Raw genomic sequence first — 26,688 nt, forward strand, 5'->3', positions numbered from 1 at the left:
TGCATTAACCCCAAAAGAATATTCGAATCTGGTTTCAAACAACAAACAGAATCTAAACCCATGACACACTATGGAATAGACATGATGTCAGAGCTGGTTGCTTCATTTACATCCATTGTTATCTGGCGAGAAAATCCTGATAAAGTGGCCTGGGACAAAGTTTGTTTGTAAGTTATCATCTCAACTTGATTGGTCCGTGAGCGCCTATCCTAAATGACAGCCCACCTGAACGGAATTGTTTGGGTTCATAGGGTGTAGCTTGAAGTACAAGTTACAGACCATAGGGTATTATGAGAAACAGAAATAGATGCTAAAGAACTGATCCTGTGGGTTGTTCTTATTTTCATAAGCCTTTTAAGTTTTAGTAATAATTAATATGTTTTATTTGATTAAATTGATTCATTTTCTGGTGTGGAAATGTGATAAGCATTAAAAAAAGGAAAACAGCATCATTGGGACATAGGTTCAAGCAAATTCATTGGATTTCAAGAGCTTCTATTGTCTATGTAATTAGAAGAATTAAGGAGAGACGAAGACATACTAATATCAAATATTAGCATTAATATGGTAATCCATAGGCTTCAGTGGACTTCAAACATACTCAATCATTTGATTTTCCTTATCAACCTTTGCAACACAATTAAAACATACAAAAATTATAAATAATAAAGCTGAGACCTAGAGGAAAAGAATTACTTTTTATCAAAGCTGTGTAGCCCAAAGAAGCAAGAGCCTGGGACACCCAGTCTAAATCTTTGTGTCCTCTCCACTGAACCATGCCACCTTTTACCTGAGAATTCGTTATTTCCCAATGTCTACATCTGCACTACCTGCCTCAAAGTGTATGCATATTATCGGTTCACTTCACTGGAGTTAAGGATGGCCAGAGTCTTACATAAGACGCAAAACCAAAATAGCACATTAAAAGAAAAAATAAACTAAAGAAAAAAACCAAGGAAGGCAAGAGAATTTTCTCTGCATAAAACAGATAAGAACATTCTATGCCAAGATCACAACATCTCAGTGGTAAGTAGGTTGCTGTCCAAAAACAGATGTGGAATTTCATATCTTCAGATGCTTTATGCTTCCTTATAAATATTGTCTTTGTTATTTATTTGTGTATTATTTAACCAATGTTTCCTTTATATTTTTTCTTGTAAGTCAATGAGCAGTGTGTAGTCTATGGAAAGAAATCCAAAGTTGCTCCAGGGGCAGCTATTACAAATTCTCAAGTGACCTTCAGCCGACAAATCTCTTTCTACTAATTAATCACCAGTTCCCAGGCCAGAATGCTGGGGGCTATCTTCAAGTCCTTCATCTCCTTCACCCCAGATTACACACACACACACACACACACACACACACACACACACAGCAGATACTTCTTAAGCTCCCCTCTAAGTATTTTTCAAATTTTCCTTCTGATGGCATTGTGGGAATTAGGGAATGAACTTAAACTGTTCAAAACTGAAGACAAGGACACACAAATTCAAGGTGGCTGATTTCTTGCCAAAAATGAGAACATCTGAGGGTTAAAAGGGATGTTATTAATATTTTACCAGCTGACAAGGAAAGTGCTTATAACTGAAGGCTTGAACTAGGGTAGTGGCTATGGAGATAGAAGAGGTGATATACCAAAACTGTCAGCATGGCCATGTCTCTGGAATATCAAGCCTCATCAAATGACTCTCAGCTCCCTCTCGGTGGAAGCAGCTCTCTTTATGACTGGCTGCTCTGTTGGGTTTCATTGAGTGGCTTCCAATTTACAGCAATCCTATGTACAACAGAGGAGAGCAGCCTCCTGAACATCGCTACATTTGAGAACATTGCTGTAGTCACTCCTTCCACTCATACCATTGAAGGTGTGCTGCTTTTGAAATGACCTTCAACTCTGCTAAGAAGGATGTCTTTCTTGAAGGACTAGTCCTTTCTGATAACATGGCTAATGTACGTGAGACAAAATTTCACGATCCTTCCTTCTAAGGCATTCTGCCTACTCTTGCACATGATCAAATTCTTACTTTTTCAGCTGTATCTTTTCCCACTCTTTCTTTTATACTTTGCTCTGACTGGATTATTTTTCTATCTATGTTATGCTATTTGCCTCTCTGAGCCTTTGCATGCACCTTTTCTTGTGTGACACTGTTTATTCTCTTTTTGTTTTTAAGTTAATTACTACAACCTTTCTAAAATTTCCCTAACTTTTCAACTGAGTTATTCACATTTCTGATTAACAACATTTGGGTATCTTTATCACCAAATTTATCACAACACAATATTATCAGTAATTTTTATAACCAGTTTTGTTTTTGAGGCTTAATCAATCACTGCACTAAATGGCTTTAGCAGTCTACTGATGGCTAACAACTCTGCTTGGCGGAACTGCCCAAGGTTGAATAAGCCTTTTAAATGGGTCATTTCACACCCTGACTATAACTCTAACCATAAATCCCCCAGTCCTAAATGTAATTCTAGTCCTAAGCCTAACACTAGTTTTACCCTAGTCATTGCAATAGAAAGAGTCTACTAGCCCATGACTAGGTTTCTAACCATTAGAAGATATGTCATTTTGATTCTATAATATTTTAGTAACATCTTGTTATTATGATTGCTTGATTTCCCTGTAAAGACTTCATTCAGTGTGATAAAAATTCTCAAACTTACTTCAAATTTAAAATTCCGCAAGCAGTGCCCACTACCCGCTTTGGGTTCCTGCGCATGCACACATGGATACACACAGGCAGACATGCATCGAGAGAAGGGAGGAGTTTGATCACACCTGTATTCCCACTCTCATGAGCTTACTTCTAAGGTACTAGGGTAGGAATGGAGGAGAAAGAGACATATTATCTTCTTTCTTAAAAACCTATGGCAAGGTGACAATCTTTTCTGGGATAAAATAATATTTTAAAAGAAAATCCTGAATGGACTCAGTGTTGGTATGTAGTAACTCCCAAAGTCCTCCCTGGAAATGGGTGCAGATATCTGGCTTGAAAATAGTGTCTCTAAGCACTGGGTAGTGTTTCATCCTGTTGTACATAATAAGGTCACTGTGAGCCAAACCCAACTTGACAGCATCTAACAACAAAACACAACCGTAGCTTCGTGAGAAATTCCATCACATCTTGCCTGACCACCAACTGGCAGTATCCAAACTTCCTTCATCCTTCCTTACCCTATAGGGTCCCCAACTTCAGGGACAGTTTTTCTGTCTTGTAGAAATATGAGCACTTGGAAATTAGGGCAGTGCTCCCCACCCCCACCTCTCTCCTAGGCCGTGTCACCATGCCCTACCTTCTCAGAGCTTTATTCTGTCCTGGTAACACAGAGCAAGTTAATGAACCAATAAGCAGTGAGACAATTAGGCATCAATATTCACTTCCTCCACCACTTGATGGTCAGTTTGTCCTACAGTAGCGACTTGCATGTTGCTGTGATGCTGGAAACTATGTCATCAGTATTTTAACTATCAGTGGGATTAGCAAAAGGGAACATGTTTCGGTAGAGATTCCAGGCTGCGAACAAACTATGAAAAAGAAAAGACTGCCCACTTCTGAGGAATTAACCACTAAAATGAATATCACAAGAAATATGTCAGATATTGAACACTTCATGAACAGCAGCAGAAGACTTCCAGATACAGTGCTGGAAGATGAGCCCATAAGGTTGGAAGGACTCAAAATATGATGGAGAAAGAGCTGTCTTTTCAAAGTAGTTGCTCATGATTATATGGATGCGGTAAAGTCTTAAGGACCTTCACTTGTTGATAGGGCATGACTCAAAAATGAGAAGAAATAGACACACACATTTTTAATAATCAAAATGTGGACTGAAACAGATATGAGTTTAGGGAACTAGGAAATGGTGACAAATATAATGCAGCACATAAAGATCGGTATTCTAGGCATTAGTGAGATGAAATGGACTAGTAATGAGTTCTTTTGAATTAGAGTTTCCTATGCTGGAAATAACAAATTCAAGAAATGGCTTCATATTTATTGTTAAAAAGAGCATTTCAAGATATATTTTGAAGTACAACACTGTCTGGGACAAGATAATGCAAATACACAAACAAGGAATCCCAGTTCACCCAATAATTATTCAAATTTACGCACCAACCACTAAAGCTAGTGATGAAGAAATTGAAGAATTCTGCCAATGTCTTCTGTTATTGCTCATACATGCAATCAAGATGACGTGATAATTATTGGTGAGTGGAAGGTGAAAATTGGAAAAAAGAGAAAGGAATAGTAGTTGGGCAGTAGGGCCTTGGAGCTAGAAATGAAGCTGGAGATCACATGACAAAACTTTGAAAGACCAAAAGGGTGTGAATGAAGTGGAGACCCAAACCCATCTGTAAGATAATTGGATAGTCCCTGTGTTAGTCTGGGTAAACTAGGGAAACAGATCCACAGAAACGCATATCTATAAGAAAGAGCTTCATATAAAGGGTAAGTGTACATTAGGAAAGCATCCAAACCCAGTGCTGCCCAAGCCCCAAAGTCCAACATTAGCCCATATGTCCAACACCAATCCACAAAGTCCTCCTCAATCACACAAACACATGCAACAACGCCAATTGCAGGAGGAAAGCTGAATCACTGAGTATAAGCATCTCAGCGCTGTAGAGGTTTCCGCGTGGCTGCTCCAGCACCCAGGGATGCATCAGGGTAGGTCCATGTGGCTTCTCCTCAGGGATGTCTTGCAGGAAATGACTCTGAGCCTTGCTTGCCAGCAGAAGCAGGAAACTGGCTAAGGGTAGCTGCACCCTGGTCCAACCATCAGAAAGCAAGAGACCCAAAACCTAGAAAGGTGAGGCTCACCGAGCCATTATCTCTTCGCCCTTCAATTAGCCCCACATGTGTTTATCAGCCAGGATGACACAATAAATTTAACTATCTCAGTCCCTATCAGAAGGACCACATGGAAGGGATGATAAATCCAGTATGCAATATAGCACTGATGCACCACATAACCATCCTTTAGAAATAGCTTCACATTCATGATCAAAAAGGGCATTTCAAGATATAGTTTGAAGTACGTTGTTTGTGACAGTATTGTAGTTCAATACTATTTCTTAAGTTGTCTAATATGTCCGCCCCTTACTGTTATGGTTTTTATTTGTTCTACCTCATTAATCATGTTGGATTTGTGTAGGTTCATTTGTATATTTAAGATCATTCGATACATGAAAGCCAAGATAGATAACCCTTTAGAAACAGTAATATGAGTAACAGCTCCCTGAGTGTACAGGAATTGAGGAGGGAGAGGGGAATGGAGAGCTGGTAGCATTGATCATTTAAGCCCACTAGATGAGATCGAACAACAGATTTGAATGTGTATGGATATACTGGATGTGTAAGACATGGGAAAAAGTGAAATAAGCTAAAAGTTCCTGGGGAGTGGGGAGAGTGGGGGGCTGGTAGGGGTGGGAAAAGATAAAGGGGAGCTGATATCAAGGAGTTCAAGAAGAAAGAAAATGTTTTGAAACTGATTGTGGTAGTAATTATACAATACTGCTTGAGGTGATGGAACCATGGGATGTTATGATATCTGTAAGAGCTCCCAATGAAAGGATTAAAAAATAGATTTGACTAATTGAACACCAGTATCAGAAGACTTGATGAACTGTGGGATGACATCAAGGAGATCATACATGAATAAAGCAAAGGGGCATTAAAAAGACAGAAAAGATCAAAGCAGGTGTCGGAGGAGACTCTGAATCTTCTTAGTGGTAGAGGACTTACCGGAAATGGAAGAAATGATGAAATCAAACAGCTGAACAGAAAATCTCAGAGGGCATCTCAAGAAGACAAAGTGACGGAGTGATGCATAAGTGTCCAAAGAAGATGGAAGAAATATACAATTGTTGTCCCAAAGGTAAATCATTGGCATTCAACCATTTCAAAAGTTAGTACTTTTGAAGGAAGATACCCATGCTGCACTGAAGACATAAGCAAAAAAGCAAGACTACAGGTACTCATGGAGCACCGACAGAAATATATATTTCAACACATTGAAGAAGCACTAGAAGCACTCACTCATCTTTACAAAAAAAATTGGGGAAAAAAATCTTTGTCAACTGATAGGAAGGGATCCATATTTGTATGCATTCCAAAGAAACTCAATGCAACAGATTTTGAAAATTATCTAACAATATCATTAAATATCACATGTAAATTAAATTTTGCTGAAGATAATTCAGCAAGGGCTACAGCAATAAATCATAGCAATAGGGAGCTGCCCGAGCTTTATGCCAGATTTAAAAGAGGTCATGGCAAAGACCCAGAACAAAAAATCACATCGATGTGAGTGAGGGGGAAGGCAGAGTGGAGCCCCAAAGCCCATCTATAGACAATTGGACATCCCCTCACAGAAGGTTAGGGTGCAGTATAGCACTGACGAAACATACAACTTTCTTCTAGTTTGTCGATGCTTCCTTGCCCCTCTCCCCCACTGCCATGAACCCACTTCTACCTTACAAATCCGGATAGACCAAAGCATGTACACTGGTACAGATAAGAGCTCAAAACACATGGAATCCAGGACAGATAAACCCTTCAGGACCAACAATAAGAGTAGTCATTCCAGGCGGGTAACAGGAAGTAGGGGGTGTATAGGGGGAATTGATCACAATGATCTACATATAACCCCCTCCCAAGGGTATGAGCAACAGAGAAGAGGGTGAAGGAAGTCATCAGTGTAAGACATAGAAAATAATAATAATTTACAAACTGAGGGAGGAAGGGGGTGGCAATGAGCTGATACAAAGGGTTCAAGTAGGGGGAAATGTTTTGAAAATGATGATGGCAACATATGTACAAATGTGCTTGACACAATGGGTGGATGGAAGGATGGACGGATGGATGGATTGTGATAAAAGCTGTAAGAGTCCCTAATAAAATGATGGGGGGGGGAAGAGGCCATAGAATAAGATATGTAATTGCTGACATCAGATGGATTTTAGCTATAACAGAGCTACCCAGAAATAAGTTTACTTGTCTTTTATTCCATCCATGTAGATCATAATAAACTATGGATTGCACTGAGAAGAATGGGAATTCCAGAAAACTCCATTGTGCTCAAGGACCAGGTAGCTGTTGTTCAACAGAACCAGGGAATACTGCATGGTGTAACATCAGGAATAGTGTGCCTCAGAGTTGGGTCCTTCTGTCAGACTGATTCAATCTGCATGCTGAACAACCACCACAACAACAAAAAAATTGGACTCTTGAAGAAAAACTTGGCATTAAGATTGAATGAAGGTTTATTGACAATGTAGGTATGCAGACACCACCACACTGCTTACTAAAAGTGAGAACTTGAACTTGCTGATGAAGATCAAGGATTGCAGCCTTCAATTTGTAATACAACTCAATGTAAAGAAAAAAAAATCCTCACAACTGGTCTCATTGATAACATCAACATAAATGGAGAAAAGTTTGATGTGGTCAAGGATTTCATCTTGCTTAGACCTACAATCAATGCTCAGAGAAGCAGCTGTCAAGAAAGCAAAGTTTGCATGACAGTGAGTACATCTACTGCACAAGAACTCCTTGAAAGGTTGAAGAGCAAGGACAAGACTCTGAGGATCAAGATGTGCCTGACCCAAGTCGGGGTTTTAATTACCTCATATGTGTGTGATAGGTGGATATTGAATAAGGAAGACAGAAGAAGAATGATTGTGTTTGAATTCCAATACGAGTGAGGAACATTGAAAGTAGCATGGACTCCCAAAGAACAAAGGAATCTGTCCTGGAAGAGATACAACTAGAATGTTCCTTAAAACTGAGTATGTTGGAAATTTTGCCTTATGTATTCGTGTCATAATATCAGGGGAGACTGGTCCCTGAAAAAGGACATCATGCTTAGTAAGATAGAAGGGTAGCAACAACAACAACAACAAAAGCCCTCAATGAAAGAGATTGACACAGAGATTACAATAAAGGAGTCTAATACAAAAATTGTGAAAATGACACAGGACTAGACAGGTTGTTTGCTGTCTGTTGTACATAGGAAGTAACTCAAGAGCGTCTAACAATAACAATATCTATGTCCTTCAGACGACCTAAGAGTCATTTGAAGATTAATTCTCCTGGGTCTTCCTCTTTTTGCCTTTGAAGAAGCCAATGAATAACTACTTTTTGATACTTAAATTCATTTAAAATGTAGTTTCTCTTTTTTGCCTTTCCAAGTACTAGTCTGATATCAATAAGGATATGGGTAGGTGGGTGGTATTAGTGTCCATATTGATGAGATGATGTTTTTCTGTAGACTTGATAGTGAGTTGGGAAACTAGCATTGGCCTTATAGTGGGTAAATCTCTGAGGTTAGAAAATCAGGGTAGTTAATTCTCTGTTTGTTTAATCAGCTCTATGTTTTTGTTAGGAGCTCTGGTGGCATGGAATTTACACATTGGGCTGATAACAGCAAGGTTGACAGATCAAAACCATCGGCCACTCCCTAGGAGAAAGATGGGGTTTCTACTCCCAGAATAAACTCACAGGCGCAGTCCTACCCTGTCCTACAGAGTCACTATAAGTCAGCCACAACTCAATAGCAGTGAGATTTTTGCAAGAATTTGTTGTCAAATCCTGGAATACTCAAGAGGTCCAAAACACTACCCTGCTATAGTTGTATGAGCCAGTTTTAGCAAGTTCACAGAAAATTGAAATTTTTCCATGAAATGTTAAGCCTTTTTGTATTGTAGGTATTCTCACTCCACTATCCAGTACCACAGCCAGCAAAAACCTCCTCAAGCATTAAGTACCATCTTAAGTCAAATTGCTGTCATATATTTGGCACTTCAAAAGTGGTCGTAGAACTGAATGAAGCCCAAAATATCAATTGTGGAAACTGTCTTAAAGGTCTATTAATTTTGTAAAGAGAGAGACAGTCTTTCTCATCTTTTATCCAGATTTCCCTTCCTTAACAACACCTGGCAACTGACCAGCTATCTGGTGGATAAGGAGAGTCAAAATTAGGCACTCTTATTTGAAACCAAAAAGGCAATGTATTGATGGGGACCCGCTAGACTAATGCTGAAGACTGGTACAATCAGAGACTTCAGAGGCTCTATCAAGTATGTGCAATTCCAAGTTTTACTAAGGATGAGAAGTTTTATAATGGCCTTAGATTTCTGATCTGACATAAAAATACTTTAGTAAAACATATTGTTCTTATTAAGCCATACTTTTTATTAGCAGAATGGCCAGGTGGCCAGTATTTTTAATCACATTGATATAGGATATATTTGTGCATTATTTTTACCCTTCTAGAAAGGAGGTTCTCTCAAACCATTTAATGTATGTTTTTGTGATTATGGCCTCTGCTAAACACAGTGGGTAAGTAGATGTGTGTTTGTGTGTGTTTAGGTTTTTGTTTATGTTATCCACATAACTGTGAAAGAAAAGCCCCATGAAACTTTGGAGTGGAGGTGCTAATGCAGTCTTTCATTGTGAGCCCACAACTTCAAGGGAATTCCATCATCTTCATTTCCCAAAGCTAATTTTTTTCTGTTTTTTTATTCTTGTATTTGCTCTGATTTCATGTTTTGCTCTTAAACCCATTACATACCTAAATACCTTAAAAAAGGCAAAGCTTTATTCCACTATAATCTGTACCTTCCCAACCCATAGACCAACATGCACAGAGAATAGATATTCTTGTGGAATTACACCCACAGAGACACAGGCACAAAGAGTAACAACAACATTTAGAAAAAAGAAGACAAAGCATTTGAAATAGTACATTTGGGTTGAGCCAAATTCTAAAATATGTCCTTTGTAAATTAGTCCATAAGATTACTTGCATTTCTAATTCTAGCCTAAGCATGTGATCAGGGATATCCATATGACAGAACAATTAGAAAAAGAAATGAATAGTTGCCTTTGGTTTCATATTATTGCTTCCCAGAAGAAAGCATCATATAAGAAAGCGTCATTGTTCTGGTCCAGTTTTCTACTCTGAGCATGCACTGGGAGGCTCACAGAGAGGGTTCTAGCAGTGAGGGGAAGGAATAAAGGCCTACCTCTCTGCCATTATCTTATTTTTTTTGGTGAAAATATATGTAGTGAGAGAGTTGGGATTTTAATCTCACTTTATGTTTTATGTTTTTTAACATTTTAAAAACATTCTTATGACAGAAGAAAGAATGAAAAATTTCTCCCCAAAGTCCCTGAGCAAATATGCATCCCCTCCCCACCCTTGCCCCCCCCCCCCAAAAAAAAAGATCAAGAAAGAAAGAAATCTTGCCATTTACAGTTTTGGACCCAAGACAGGCATTTTGTACTTTGTCACAACTGTGTTTTTCTTATCTAAATGCCCGTGACAAAGGAAGCTGGGTCGCACTTTGAGAGAGCCACTTAAATGCCTTTGTTCTCTAAGAAATCCAAAGGTTCCAAAGCAGCAGATGTTCCCAGAAGCCAGGGTCTCATGCCACATCCCTTCTGTCTAGTTTCTTTCACCAGAAAGTCTGTTTTGTTCAAGTGGGAAATTGCACAAAGTCTTACTCTTTGTGTTGTGTAGGGCAAGGTCTGAGGTGCAGCGGACAGAATACCACTTGATGGGGTGCTCTGGATCAATGTGGCTTCAAAGTGGAAAACGAAAATGATCTGCATTTAGCCACTCTGGAAGACATGCACACCAGAGGGCCCCTGGAGAACCTGGGCAGCGGACTAGAAAGCAGTGAGGTATAACACTTGGATGATTCTTGGTCTTGCTACTTACCTTTTAAGATTCTGCTCAAAAGACATTTCCAAGGAGACATTCCTCCCCTTCAAACCAAGAATGCACCTAGAATGGAGTTATGACCTTCTACTTTTCCTATTGATTTTACCTAAGACCCATCCATCTCCCATCAAACATTCTATGAGGGAATTTTTCTGAAATTAAGGAGAGTAAATCTGTCATGGAGTAGGGGAAGGAATGTGATAGCATGTGGAGAATACACTGCTAGTAAAACTCATGCTTTCATGCTTCACCCTCTCACCACCTTATAAAACCTAGGGTAAGCCTGCACATTTTATTGGTCTTCATTCAATTTTATACAATTGTGATTATATTATTATTATTTACCATGAAGTACTAATGTAAAACTAAAAAAAGAGAGACTGTAAGTAAAATGCTTTCTGAAATATGAATGCATCCGTTTGGCTTTCTTTTTATCATGTTTGAGATCACTGCAGTTGGTGCATTGTGTCTCACACAACTTTCAGCCTCCTTGAAAGTAGAAGGAGGAACAAGCTGATGAAGCATGGAAACCCTTAACTATGGAGGCCACGAATTTACTTGGCCATCTGGGTGGAAGAGATCCATATTTTACCCATTCCAAAGAAAAGTGAATGAATAGAATGCTCAAATTCTATAACAATATCATTAATATTGCATGTAAGTAAAATTTTGATGAAATTCATCCAGCAATGGTTGTAGCAGTAAATCAAGATGGAGTTGCCAGAGGTTCAAACCAGATTTTGAAGAGGACATGGAACAAGGGGATTTCATATGAACCTTGGTGGAAAGCATAGAATATCATAAACATGTTTACCTGTGTTTCATTGACTAACCCAAGACATTCAATGGTGTGGTTCATAACACATATAATCTATAACACGTTTCCATAACTATGGATAGCGTTAAGAAGAATGGGAATTTCAAAATGCTTCACTGTGCTACATGGATCAAGAGGCAGTTGTGTGAACAGAACAGGAGAATACTGCATGGTTTAAAATAAGGAAAGGTGTGCATCAGGGTTGTATCTTCTTATCATACTTATTGAATCTGTATCCTGAGCAAATACTGAGAGAACCTGGCTGATAGGAAGAACAATCAGGCATCAGGACTGGAGGAAGGCTTATTAAAATCCTGCACTATTCAGGTTACTTGCTTGCTTAAAGTGAGGATGACTTAAAATAGATGCGAATAAAAAGGAAGGATTGCAGTTTCATTTGGATTATGCCTCAATGTAAAGAAGAACAAATCCTCACCACTTAGACCAATAGGTAACTTCATGATAAATGGAGAAAATATTGAAGTTTTAAGATGTTGTCTTGCTTGGATCCATAAGTGATGCTCATGGGAGCGGCAGTCAAGAGATGAAAAGATGGGTGGCATTGGGTAAGTCTGCACAAGAGCTCTTCAGAGTGTTGAAAAGCAGAGAGGTAATTGAGGACTAAAGTGCACCTGACCCAAGCTATGGTACTTTCAATCACCTCGTACGCATGTGAAAGTTGGACATTGAAGAAGGAATACTTAAGAATAGATGTGTTTGAATTATGGTATAAGTGCAGAATATTGAAAGTACTATGGACTTCCAAAAAAAACAAACACATCTATCTGTGAAGAAGTACAGCCAGATTGCTTCTTAAAGACCAGGGTAGCGAGACTTCATCACCTGTACATGTGACATGTTTTCAGGAGGGACCAGTTACTAGAGAAGCACATCAGGCTTGGTAAACTAGACAGGCATCTGAAAAGGGAAAAGTCGTCAATGAGATAGTTCACACAATGCCTGCAAAATGGGCTTAAGCACAAGGACAACTGGGAGAATGACACACGGCTGGATAGGGTTTAGTTCTGTGCATAGGGTTGCTGTGGGTCAGAACTGGCTTGGTGCACCAAACTACAACAGGAACCTACTATTGTATTTCAGTTGAAGTAGCCGAAGCATAAAGAGTTTAATTTATACTACTAAGGTCTCAAGAAGGATTCCTGTGGCTTAGTGGATGACAGGTTGGGCTGCTAATCACAAGGTCAGCAGGTTGAAACCAACAGATGCGCCACAGGAGAAACTTGAGGCTTTATATTCCTGTCGGAAACACAGAGGGTCAGTTATAGTCCGTCCTGTAGAGCTGCTTTGAGACAGAATGGACTTGGTGGCAATGAGTGAGAATCTGAAAGTTACAGGAATAATTGCAGTGAACCCAGGGCTTCTGTGCCTGAGTCCACATTCCCAGCCACGAAAGTAACATATTTCCTAACATTGTGTCCAGTCAGATTCAGCACTGGGGAGACTTCCTGGAAGATGGTGACTGAGTAACACATACCAGAGGGACTCCACAGAAATCAGCACAGGAGAGTTACCAAGAGGGAAACTCCACACTGCCTGGTGGCAGGACAAGCATCATAAAGATAATCAGACACAGATACATTAGGTTTTGAGGAGCTGGGGGCTTTTGGCTTACCACCAAGGAGGCTGGCTGGGGTTTGCTCTTAGCCCCACCAATGTCTTGGCTAGAGCTGGGATCATTTGGAGTTGGCACAGGGGCTTTATATCTCAACATAGTCATAGCTTGCTGCCACCTTGTGGCAGGGATTAAACCTCTCCAGCCCCACAGTCATGGATCAGGGTTCAAGTATAGTGTTACTTTTGTTTCCCTCTCTTCTGTCCCCCACAGTCTCAGCGGGATTAGGTCCCCCCCCCCTTTTTTTTCTTTTTCTCTTCCCTTTTCTCTCGCATGCCGATGCTGACCTCCAGACCATTCCCCTTAGCGTAGGGAATTTACACCTGCCCTCCAAAGAGCTGGGAGAGCTCCACCCTCTGAAGCATAACCCAAGGTTGGGGAAAGCCCTCCCAACCTCAACCAGGGGATATCCCACCCAAATTCTTCCCAGAGGAAATCCTGCCCACCCGCCCTCTACAGTGCTTAACTCGGGGCTTGGGGGATCTCACCCATCTTCAGGGGAAATCCTGCCTGTGTGGCTGGGGGAGCTCTTATCCATTCTCTGTGGTCCCATGTGACTGAGGGAATCTCCTCACGCTTGCCGTAGTGTCTAATACATCCTAAGGCAGCTGGCCAACACTCGCCAATGTTCCACACTGCTGCAGGAACCTCTGTCCAACCTCCACAGAGATCTACCTGACCAGGGGAATTCTTCCCACTCTTCATGGTGCTCTACACCAAAGCAGGCAACCCACCAGCTCTCTGGAACACTCTCGTTGCAGCAGGAACCCCTGCACGAATTTACTTGGCCACCTGGGTGGAAGAGATCCATATTCACCCCAATACAAAATAAAACATCATATTCTTTTCAAGCCCTCATGGCACATATTATAAGATAGACCGCATGCTGGGACCATAAATTGAAGCTCATTGGTATACAGACCTTTCTCTTTGAACACTGTACCATGAGGCTGGAAATCAACAAAAGGAAGAGGAGGAAAACAAGAGCAAACAATTGGAGGATGAATAACTCTCTATTGCAAAAGAACTGTGTACGGGCCCATATCAGAGATGAAATTAGGAAATTTCTAGAAACCAAGGAGAATGAGAACATGTTGAACCAAAACATATGAGACACAGCAAAGACAGTCATCACAGGAAGTTTCATAGCAATATATGCACACATGAAAAAGAGAGACTTATGATTGATATGCTGACACAAAATTTACAGTAACTAGAGCAGAGTCAACAGGACAATCCTACTAATAGCAAAAGAAGGGAAATAATAAAAGTCAGGACTGAGATTCAGGCGAAGGAAAATAAGAAAACTATGGGAAAATGCTGCTAAAAGTTGGTTCTTTGAAAGGATAAACAAAATTGACAGACCACTGGCAAACCTATCCAAAGAAAGGAGGGAACAAATCTCAATAGCAAGGATGAGGGATGAAAGAGGGGACATCGCAACAGACCCTAAAGAAATCAAAAGGATAATTACACAGTACTATGAAGGACTGTAGTGTAATGAATTCAACAACTTGTAAGATATAGACAAATTCTTGGAAAAACAATCCTTCCCTACACTATCCCCATAGGAGGTCAAGAATCTCAACAGACCCACAGCAATAGAACAAATAGATAAGGTTATCAAGGGATTGCCAACAAAAAAATCCCCTGGACAAGGTGGCTTCACTGGAGAATTCTACGAAGCATTCAGGGAAGAACTGACACCAATTCTACACAAGCTCTTTTAGAGCATAGAAAAAGATGGCAAGGATCCCATAAGAATCAAGAACTACAGACCAATATTCTTAATGAACATCGATGCAAAAATCCTTAACAAAATACTGGCCAACTGAATACAAAAGTACATAAAACAAATAATTCATCAAAACCAATGGGATTCATACCAGGGATGCAGGGATGGTTCAACATTAAAAAAAAACAAACCATTAGTATTATTTGCCACATTGACTTGAAAAATTATAAAAAACACATGATAATATTGATTGATGTGGGAAAAGCATTTGACAACATCCAACACCCATTCATATTTAAGATGCTCAAGAAGATAGGAATGGCAGGGAAAGTTCTCAAGATAAGACAAGGTATATATGAAAAGCCAATGGTCAATGTAGTAGTCAATGAAGAAAAGACTAACACAATCCCAGTGAAAAAGGGGATGAGACAAGGATGCCCCTTGTCCCCCTAGAGGTCTTTGCTAATAACATATGGCAAAGAAAAGACATCAAAGGTATTCACCTGGGGAAGGAAGAAATGAAACTATTGTTATTTGCAGATGAGATGATTTTATATATAGAAAATCTCAAAATCTCCACAACCGGTGTACTGGAAGCAATAGAGGAATATGGCAGATTGGAAGGATAAAAGATCAACAAACAGAAGTCCATCGGACTCCTATACACATGGGATAAGACCACAGAAGAGGAGATTTAAAAGGTGATGCCCTTCACAGTAGCTTAGCACAAATTGAAATATCTGGAGATATTCATGACTAGAAGAACAAAAGATTTATATAAGGAAAACTACAGAACACTATTATAGGAAACCAAGAGTAACCTCAACAAATGGAAGAATATCCCATGCTCGAGAATTGGAAAACTCAATATAGTAAAGATGTCAGTTCTTCCCAAGGCACTATATAACTTTAATGCAATTCCGATATAATTACCCTCATCTTTCTTCAAAGAAATGGAAAAACTGATTACCAACTTCATATGGAGAGGGAAGAAGCCAGAATTAGCAGAGAACTCCTCAGGAAGAAGGACACAGTTAAAGGGGGTCGGGAGGAGGTATTGCTCTCCCTGACTTTAGCACATATTACACAGCCACAGTGGTCAAAACCACATCGTAGTGGCATAATGATAGATACTTAGCCCAATGGAAAAGAACTGAAAACCCAGAAATAAAATCATCAGCATACAGACAACTGATCTTTGATAAGGGCACAAAAATATTAAATGGGAAGCAGATGCCCTTTTCAACAAGTGGTGCTGGAAAAAGTGGATATCTACCTGCAGAAAAATCAAGCAAGACCATTATCTCACTCTATACACAAGAATAAACTCCAGGTGTATCAAAAAACTCAAGGTGAAACCCCAAACTATTACGTCCATGAATGAGGGAATTGCAACCAACCTGAGAACTTTGGCACAGGGAATACACAGGCTATCAGAAACAAGGTAGGACGAAAATACAAATGAGTCTCCCAGTGACAAGTGGGATATACTGAAGCCCAAACACCTGTGTACATTGAAAGAATTTACCAAAAGAGTAATAAGAGAGCCCATGGACTGTGAAAACATCTATAGCAGTGACACATCAGACACAGGCCTTATTACTAAAATCTATAATACTCTGTTAGCTTCCAAGAAGAAAAAAATCCCCCAAATTAATTGCCCACTGAGGAGGTGGACAAAGGACCTAAACAGAAGTTTCACAAGGACAGAAATCCAAATGGCCAATAAACATGTGATAAATTATTCCTCATCATTAGCTATAAGATAAATGCAAATTAAAACAACAAGGAGATACCACCTAACACCCTCAAAGATAGCCCAATTCAAAAAGTCAGAAAGCAACCAGTGTTGGAGGGACTGTGGTGAAATAGGAATTCTCTTCCACTGTTGGTGGACCTGTAGGTATGTACAACCACTATGGAAATAAAATTTGGCGATATCTAAAACAAATGGAAATCAAGTTGCCATGCGACCCAGCAATCCCCCTACTGGGCATATACCCAGAAGAGCCAAGAAACAAACCATGGTCAGATATCTGTGCTCCAATGTTCATTGTGGCACAGTTCACAATTACAAGGAGTTGGAAACAACCCAAATTTCCAACTGACAAATGGATTAAAAAACTGTGGTACATACATACAATCGAGTACTCTGTATCGCTAAAAAGCAGGGATGAACGCATGAAGCACATGGCTGCGTGGGAAGAACTGGAGGAAATTATGTTAAGTGAAGTAAGCCAAGCACAAAAGGATAAGTACAACACGAGTCCGCTGGGGTAAGCTTAAAAAAAATGCAAAAGAGGCATAGGGAAAAAGCTACTGCATACAAACATTCCAGGAGTGAGGTCCAGGTAGTGTGGCAGGGACCAGACCAAATCCAGGGATATATATGAGAACCAACTAAAACTGAGGGGGGTTGGGGAGAAAAAAAATGACATGGGTAGTGGGGAAACAGGGCACTACCCACCAAAGGTAGTTTATATTGCTTATATCTCCACAGGGAAAGAGCGCCCAGACTTCAACTGGTGTTCCAAGATGTGAATGAAACATACCGGCCTGAAGCAGGAAACCAGTAGAGAGGTCTGAGGGGCTGGCCCCAATCCCAACTAAGTGGACAGCCACCTCCCTCAAAGTATTTACTTCAGAGGACAGCACTGAAGCTACAGCTCAAGGAGAGCACACGGGAGCAAATGAAGGGGGAGGAAAACAGAGTGGAGCACATCCTGGCCCACCAAGCCTTGAGGACGGTCAAAATCCTTGCTCAGAGCAGCCAACACACAGAGAGGACCATATGACTGGTGCCTCTACAAGACACGACACCCCTCACTGACCCATAACCCTATGGGGGACAACAGTGGAGACACAGTGTGGGAATGTGCCCAATCTGACCCCACCACACCGAGGCAAAGCACTAAGGGTGTGCAGCAGAACAGCAAGAGAAGCAGAACAAGGAAGTACCAAAAACAGACTTTGGGGCCAGGGTGTGACACCCCATCAGACTCAAAAGGAAAATACTTCTAAAGGTCAACAAATAGACCTTTAACTCTTTGCAGGCTTTTCTCTTTTTTTGGTCATTGGTTATTTTTGTTGTTGTTTTATTTTCTTTTGTTGCTTTGTTTTGCTCTGTCTTGTTTTTTGTGCATATTATTATCTCTGCAGGTCTATCTAGATAAGATAAGTGGTATAAACAATCTGGAGAAGAAAACAGCAGGGGCGACAGTTCTGGGGGGAGATGGGAGAGGGAGAGGTGGGGGAAAGGAAGTGGTGTTAACAAACCCAGGAACAAGGGAACAACAAGTGATCCAAAATTGGTGGTGAGGAGAGTGTAATAGGCCTGGTAGGGCTTGATCAAGGGCAATGTAACTGAGAGGAATTACTGAGACTCAAATGAAGGCTGATCATGATAGTGGGACAAGAGGAAAGTAAATGTAAAGAGGGGAAAGAACTAGGAGGCATAGGTCTAAATACAGGCATGTATCTATGTAAATATACTTATATATGATGATGGAGAAATAGATCTATGTGCATATATTTATAGGTTTAGTATTAAGGTAGCAGATGGACATTGGGCCTCTACTCAAATACTCCCTCAATGCAAGAACACTTTGTTCTATTAAACTGGCATTCCATGATGCCCACCTTTCGAACATAATCGTTGAAGACAAATGAGTGCATAAGCAAATGTGGTGAAGAAAGCTGATGGTGCCCGGCTATCAAAATACATAGTGTCTGGGGTCTTAAAAGCTTGAAGATAAACAATCAGGTCTAGCTGAGAAGAAATAAAGCCCACATGGAAGAAGCAGAGCAAACTGTGTGATCACAAGGTGTCTATGGGATCAGATGTCAGACATCAAAAAACAAATATCATATCATTCTGAATGAGGGGGGTTGTGGAGTAGGGACACAAAGCCCATCTGTAGGCAATTGGACATCCCCTTACAGAAGGGTTATGGGGAGGAGACGAGCCAGTCAGGGTGCAGTGTGGCAACAATGAAACATACAACTTTCCTCTAGTTCTTTAATGCTTCCTCCCCCACACTATCATGATCCCAATTCTATCTTACAAATTTGGCTAGACCAGAGGATGTACACTGTTACAGACAGGAATTGGAAACGCACAGAATCTAGGACAGATGAACCCTTAGTACTAGTGGTGAGAGTGGCGATACTGGGAGGGTAGAGGGAAGGTAGGGTAGAATGGGGGAACCAACCACAAGGATCTACATATAACCTCCTCCCTGGGGTATTGACAACAGAAAAATGGGTGAATGGAGATGTCGGACAGTGTAAGACATGACAAAATACTATTAATTTACAAATTATCGAGGGTTCATGGAGAAGAGAAGTGTGGGGGGGGGAATGAGGAGCCAATACCAAGGGCTCAAGTAGAAAGCAAATATTTTGAGAATGATGAGAGCAACAAATGTACAAATGTGCTTGACACAATGGATGCATGTATGGATTGTCATAAGAGCTGTATAAGCCTCCAATACAATGATTTTTTTTTAAAAAAGATTGTTTCCAGCTTTCTTTCCTCTCTCAATTATGAGATGTATAACAATTCTCCTCACCCCACCCCTTCCTACCCCATTGACTTTGGGGGGAATTCTCAACTGACAGGTCCTGCCTTGCCTAATGCTCAGAGGTTTGATAGTATGATTCTGGAGGGTGCTACTTCCAACACACCAAGATTTGCAATGCAATTTCAGAAAGCAGTTTACTTAAAGCATCCCACAGCAAGGAGAGATGGAAATGGTTAGCATAGGAGCATCGAAATGAAAGTCAGATATTCTGAATTCAAATCCCAGCTCTATCATTAAGTGTCATGCCCTTGGAAAAGAAGCTTAACTTATTGATTTTTTGTGTTTCCCCCCCTACATACCCACTATTGATATAAAGGTATTATCCTGAAATATTATGGAAACTAAATAACTCACATTTCAAAACTAAATATGTCAGATAAGTGAAAAGTGAGCATATTTTAATAAATTGCATGATACAGTGGTGAGTAATTATTACTTTTTCAAGCACACACAGACTTGTTTCAGCAGCTCAATGTGTTTGAAATATATACACTAAATCCATGTGAGAAACCTCAGAATATTTGCAGAAAATTTCCATTATATTTTTATTCCATTTTTACAAATTTTTTGAAACCTTCTTAGGCACGTATGTATACATATAAGTGTGAGGGGATATAATACATACATTATGCATGTACACATAAACACATAAAGGCTTTCAAAAACTGACTGGGTAAACAATGGAATTGAAAGATAATAAATTTTCCCACATCCTTGTCAAGGTCCCCCCACCACACACACACACACACACACACACAGAGTGAGAGAGAGAGAGAGAGAGAACCAACAGAGATAATTTCCTAAAAATTATAATCAGCAAAATATGCAGACCTCTGGAGGCAGTTGGAAAGATTCATTGAGGTAGTTATTCAAGTCTGAAAATATAGGCAGAGAGGGAATGTTGAAGCAGGAGGGTGATGTTCTTTCCGTCATAGCAGAGCACCGAGTGTCCTTTGCAGACTTACCAGGAAGGTGAACAGGATCCCTGAGGGGCGGGGAACATTCAGTGCAGACACTGAAGAACCTCGAGTTAAGTTTAACAAAAAATCCAAGCATAAGCACCTCCTGACACTATTTGAATTCCAGGGATGGGTTCTGAATATTTGATTCATTCCACACTATTTCGTCCCATGGACTCTGGTACAGAATTTGGATCGATGATATCAGTTAGAGTTCTACTAAGGCATCATTCTGCTATACCAGGGAGGTAACTTAGAAACAGGCAACAGAAGGAAAATGAAACAGTGTTACATTTAAATAAAGCACAAACGTGTGGTTTAGAAGTTCCTACTGGATTCTGTAAGTTTTGACATGAGAAAGAGTCAGGAAATCCAATTTTCACACTGATGAACCAGAAGGAGGGAAAACGGGTGGCTCCAGAGGCAAAGATGAAAGACACCCGGCGGCGCTGTCCCTGCTCTGAGGACTTAGAGGAAGAAAAGGGTCCTATCCTGAGTACCAGTTCAAGATGGCAGAACATAGAGTATGAAATAAAAATGGATTTCCAAGTGACATTACAAAGAAAAGATGGCACTAAATAGCTATATCAATGGCCTTTCCTGATCAATCACAGGATTCAACGCTGTAAAACTCAAGCAGCTTCTTGGCAGAGATGAAAAGAAATCAACCCAGTGTTTAAAAAAAAAGACATATGAAAGGAGCAGAAAGACATTTGCTATTTTTAATGTTTTTGTAAGTAGCAGAGAGCTGCTCAAAAGGTAGTGCGCATTGGCAAAGAAAAATGAATGGCCTGTAGCCCAGGGATTGGCCATTTGCTTTGGAGATAAGAGTGTCTGGGAAGGTTTCCACGACTGGCAAAAGAATGTGTCCCTCCCACAACTTTATTTTAAACTAATCTAACCTATAGGAAAATGTACATTTCATTGCTCTAAAATCGTGGATAGGCTCATAGTGTTTTTTTCCACCTTTCTGGACAGCCATAACATGCACAGACATATCTACAGGTCCACCTTGTATCTGCAGATGGATATATTGAAGCAGGTGGGCCCTAAAATACTAGACACAGAGGACATGACCACTTTTGGTCAACTTGTCTTTCAAGGTCTATGGATTTTGCCAAGTTCTTGGGCGTTGATCCGTTTTATTTTACAACTGCTAGGTGACCATGATCATTCAGTTCTTATATATATATTTTTAAAAAGTCCTTTTATTTAAATCTTACATGTCTGACATTCTAAAAAAGATTTGGGATTGGAGTAAATTGTAAAGTATTTGGTACCTGGGGACATGGGAAATAGCCCTGGGTGGGCTTCCAAAAACACGGTAGGTAAACCACACTGGTGGCGGTTGGTTTGTGAGAAAGCAACTGAAAGTAGGCTCACTGGATCTCAGTCAGGGGCAAAGGAAGATGCCCATGGGGTATGTGCAGGAGGCTACAGGTTGAAGTGTGAGTCCGTATACTCCGCTAACCATGCAGTGGATTTTAAACGGGTAGAGTTTTCTATGTCAGTGAACTGAAGAGTTAAAAAAGAGGAGGTTCAACCTCAGCAACTGTTTTCAAATCTGTTACATCAGCGTATCTGCTTTTGCGTGAGCCCTCCAAGCCTCTTTGAACATCAGTTTTACCCGTGTGCCCAATGGAGATAGGAAGACCCCAGCACCTCTTCCTCTTCAGTTGCACAAAGAATCCAGCTTTGCCAACTAAGGAACTGGCATGAGGAGCAGCCGGAACGGTCTGCAGAGCAATCTCCTGAGAGCCTGCTCAACAATCCGCTAGCCCAGCCTTTCTTTCCTCTAAAGGAACTGGCATGAGGAGCAGCCGGAACGGTCTGCAGAGCAATCTCCTGAGAGCCTGCTCAACAATCCGCTAGCCCAGCCTTTCTTTCCTCTGCGCTCAAGCCCTGAAGACCAGAATGATGAAGCCATCAGGCACCGACAAATTCTTTTACAGAAACAGCTGTCCAAATCTGTTAAGGCCGTCTGTTTCTTTGGCTGTTTATTCCTTCTAGTGTGTATCCTTCCTGTGCATTTCGCTAACAACAAAAATCTGTTCTAAACAACCAAGATGCCATGACTTAAAATGCCAGCAGTATCTATCGAGTTTATGAGAAAAAAATTGCTTTCCAAAGATTTGGTTTATCTTATGTTCAGGAAGCCAGTATTTCCACAAATATTATAGTTACACCAAGAAAACAACCGACTACTTTCAGTAAAAGAGTATGTGGCAATGTTTATAATTGTGCAACTGAATTTAATGCTTTGCAAATTTGTCACCCTGCAAAGCAATGGAAACCTAACCCATCGATTTACATTGAGAGGAGGGTCTTTTCGTGTAGAGCAGGTCTTTCCCCAATGTAAATGACCCGGGTCATCAACCTGTGTTTGGATCATGCTCAGCGCCACACATGAGTCCAGGAATGACTTTCCCCCCATTTTGGAAGAGTGGGTGGGAAGCAGATAATGTTTATGGAGAGCCTGTCCTTGTGACTTACCTACCAACTTATTGCTCTCTGATGGTAGCTGCTGTTTAAATGCTGGGGACATCGGATCTGTGATCTAAAAGCAGGGATCTAGGCATGTTTTCCTGAAACCTTGGTGGCACAATGGCTAAGGACATAGCTCCTAAGTGACAGGTGAGCTGTTCAAATCCATCAGCCACTCCTGCAGAAGAAAAGACCTCGCGACCTGATTCTATAAAGATTTCAGTACAGGAAATCTATGGGGCCCTTTGAGTTTGCCTTACAATGTTACTCAGGAACTTTAATGGCACCATGCTTTCAGTACTCGGTGGTTAACTGAAAGACAAATGTTTGAGGGGGAAAGAGGTGGCTAGCTGATCCATAAAGTCTACTGTCAGGAAAACCCTACTGGGAGCTTCTTCTCTACGCGACAGGGTTGCTGTAAATCTGAATCAAATGGACAGAAACATATTTACAGGGTCAAGGCGAAGTGGAATTGGTTCAATGGCACAGAAAGGTAACAAAACTAACATTCATGGTTCATTCTAGCCAATAGTTTAATTCAATATATTCAAGTCACTGCTCTCTATATCACCAACACATTTCTATGTCTGATGATCTTAATAACTTAATTTTTTGCACAGATCCCATTCCATATTCACAAGGTCCTTAATAGGGCATTCTTCTTTGTCTCTTACCTCGGTTCACCTTGGTTGATGGACATATATATTTCCCAAGAGTTCTCCTCAGGAATGGCGCCATGTGGTATGAGTAAACTCACCCCTAGAACAGAAAAAAATCAAAAGTGGTTCAAAATGTTTCCAATTATCTCGAAGCACCTCGAAATAGTAAGGATGTTCACAAAGGACCTTCTCACAACAATTCATGAAATCCCAATCCTTGGAAGATCTAGAAGGTCCAAGATAATTAGGGAGTAGACATCGTCACTAATGTTAACATAGAGAGGAACACATTATTTAAATGAGTTTTCAAATTCATTTTTATGATGATTAGAGATTCTATCAAAGAGGCACTGCTGGGTAAGTGTACGGGTGGGGCCCAAACTATCAGTTGGATCACAGCCTGATGATACCACCTTGGTGTTATAAGCCTTTACATATGTTAGAATGAGGGAACTCTCTCTGTGTGAACCTTTGTTCCTCTGCCTGCCTCCAGGGACAGCCCCACGTGGGCTGTCCAGCCCTGAGAGCCGACAGTGCCCTGTAACATTTCCACGGACCGTGGATCCACTCTATTCTACACCTACAGGCCTGTGATCTTCCTGCTTCCCCCTTCAACGTTCCATGTCATCGGTCTGCAGCTACCTGAGTCTGAAGAGGGAATTATGGACTTGAGTTGGACTAGGCTGGAGTGCTTCTTGATATATAATTATTTATTGATAAAAAGCTATTGTTTACAAATATATGAGCTCCACTGGATTTGCTCCTTTAGACAGCCCTGGCCTGGTACAGTTTGTTTGTTTTATTCTAAACACTGCCAGCATTTCTAGATCTTTGAAAAGATTGCATGCTTTAAGGCAAGCACTTTCAAACACAGATGAGGGTAGAAGAGTTTATTGATATACTGGTTAGTCTACTTTACATTTTTAAAATCCACTGCTCTATCTTTTCCCTGTCCATTCATTCCCTGGAAAAAGTGCCTGAGATGATAGGTGAGTCATTTACCACTTTGGTAGAAGCTTGGAGGAAGTAACCTTACAAATAATGTTTCTGGGAATAAGTGCTCAGCGGAGCACTGCACTTTGTTCAGGAAGCTGGAGAAAGAAAGAACATCTAATATGCTTAGGAGCAAAATGACTTGTTGGGTAGCCAGTTTCTGGCCCAAAATTGGCAGGGGGAAGACACAAAAAAGACTTGATCAGGCTAAGGTTAGATATTATTTAACCATAGTCATGCCAAGTCAGATGGAAAATAAAACAAAAGTTCATATCCTCATTTCAGTAAAATCATATAAGACAGCGAGGGCAGGCATAGGAAACCATATCACACTACATTTCAAAATGCCCCCTCTCTCCTATGAATGCAGCGAAGTAAATATTTCACTTGGGTCAAGACAGAAAATCATAGAGGGCAGGTATTTTCTTTAAGGTAGCTTCTTGTGTGTGAGAAGAGATAAAATAGAAGCATAGTGAGACCTTTACAAGATAAACCTCAGGTTATCCGCCTATGCTTTGACTAATGCAGCTCTCGCCCATTCTCCTTTCGTTAGTGCTCATGTCATTGCTCAGAGAGCTTTTGGGCTGCAGATGATAATTTACATCCAGAGAGAGCAGACTTTACTGATCCCCTTCTGTGTGCCTGTTAGCTGCCGTACAGTCAAGGAATCCAAGACTCATTGCTAAACAAGTTATTTGTGATTCACATTTATGAGCAATATCCAGTAACATGCTAGTTATCATCATCATCTTTCACTAGCATGAAGAATGAGGCACATTTACATCTCGCGTACAACCTTTCAGGAAGAAAATCCATTTACATTCTGGACCTTAATGTCAACAGAGGAGAACTATAATTGCCAATACTTAGAGGCCTCCTATTAAGCTCCTCCTTCCATTTCCTATTCTTCCTTAAAGGTGGCTGCCAAATGAAGTAGCCTTTATTATGCCCTTCCCTGCCGGTGAGCAAAGGTTGTAATGCAAAAGATATTCAGTGTACTGGGATGCCACACTGAATACACACCTAGGTATTCAGTCTGCACTCTTAGTTTGACAAGGCACTTCTGCTCTGCTGCCTCTCTTTTTAGGCTTGATAAAGCAGATATTCAGACCTTACTCTCCAAACAATAATTCCATTTTACATCAGTAACACTTAACACAGTGCCTGGCACAGAGCTGGCACTCAGTAAGTTTCACACGTGAATGATTAAATTGGATTAAAATTCTTAATAAAAATGTCATGTGCTGAGACCTGCTTTCTTTTGTAGATTACCAGGACCTTCTGGTCCACTCCCAGATCAAATCAGAAGCAATATGTATGTGGACATTTGACAAATGGCTGTTTGTAGAACAGATCACATCTCATTCCTTTCATGTCAGCTTAATTCTCTGTTTAGATTAAAACATTATTCATCATGCTTCTGCATTCGACCTGAATCAGCAGGATCGTTGGAGCTTTACACTATTACTTCTTTCATTCAATCAGAGATTGTATTATTATGCTTTGTATGTACTTCCCTCTACCTACTCAAAGATGCAAATTGTGTACAGAGATGGAAGACTGTCCAACACAGAGGCAAGGGGTACAGGAATGATGGCGGTGGCAGCAAGTTATGTTTTACAAAGAATGAAAGAAACTGTGGGAGAGCTGTATGCCAATGGTCTCCTAAAGAAGCAACTATTTTCAATATGTCATTGGCCACTTATCTCTGATTAAAGAAAAATAAACTCCCTCGAACTACACCTGCTACCCTGACAGCCTTTTATTTGATATGACAACAGGACAACCTGTCTGAATATGGGATTTCATAGTTTGTATAACAAATGATCTCTGAAGGGTAGGTTCCAACCCGATCTTTTTCAGAAATCACTGCCAGGTACCATATGATGATTTTCCAAGGCTGGTCTCAGAGCAATCTAATTCCTGCCGCTTACTCTCTTGACACGTTAGCTCCCCAGGGCATATTTTGCATTTATGCCCTGCAAATAAGAGAACACATGTTTCAATTCCCCACATGTCTTCATCCTCAAACAAAGTCCCACGACAATCTTTCCTATTGTCCAGGGCTCCTTGTTAGGTGCTAGAAAATGCTTC

The 26,688-nt window shown here is 40.5% G+C and overlaps 1 protein-coding gene across 8 annotated transcripts in view; it reads right to left on the reverse strand.

The window, feature by feature from the left end:
- The window catches only part of UNC5D (unc-5 netrin receptor D), a 697,582-nt gene that overhangs the window by 61,756 nt on the left and 609,138 nt on the right, over positions 1-26,688 (reverse strand). For all 8 annotated transcript variants that reach the window (XM_075555759.1, XM_075555757.1, XM_075555758.1 and 5 more), the window contains one exon: positions 23,617-23,701. In XM_075555759.1, coding sequence (XP_075411874.1) covers positions 23,617-23,701 — 85 coding nt within the window. The remainder of the gene's footprint in view (positions 1-23,616; positions 23,702-26,688) is intronic.

This window comes from Tenrec ecaudatus, chromosome 8, assembly GCF_050624435.1.
Source record: "Tenrec ecaudatus isolate mTenEca1 chromosome 8, mTenEca1.hap1, whole genome shotgun sequence".
Taxonomy (NCBI): Eukaryota; Metazoa; Chordata; class Mammalia; order Afrosoricida; family Tenrecidae; genus Tenrec; species Tenrec ecaudatus.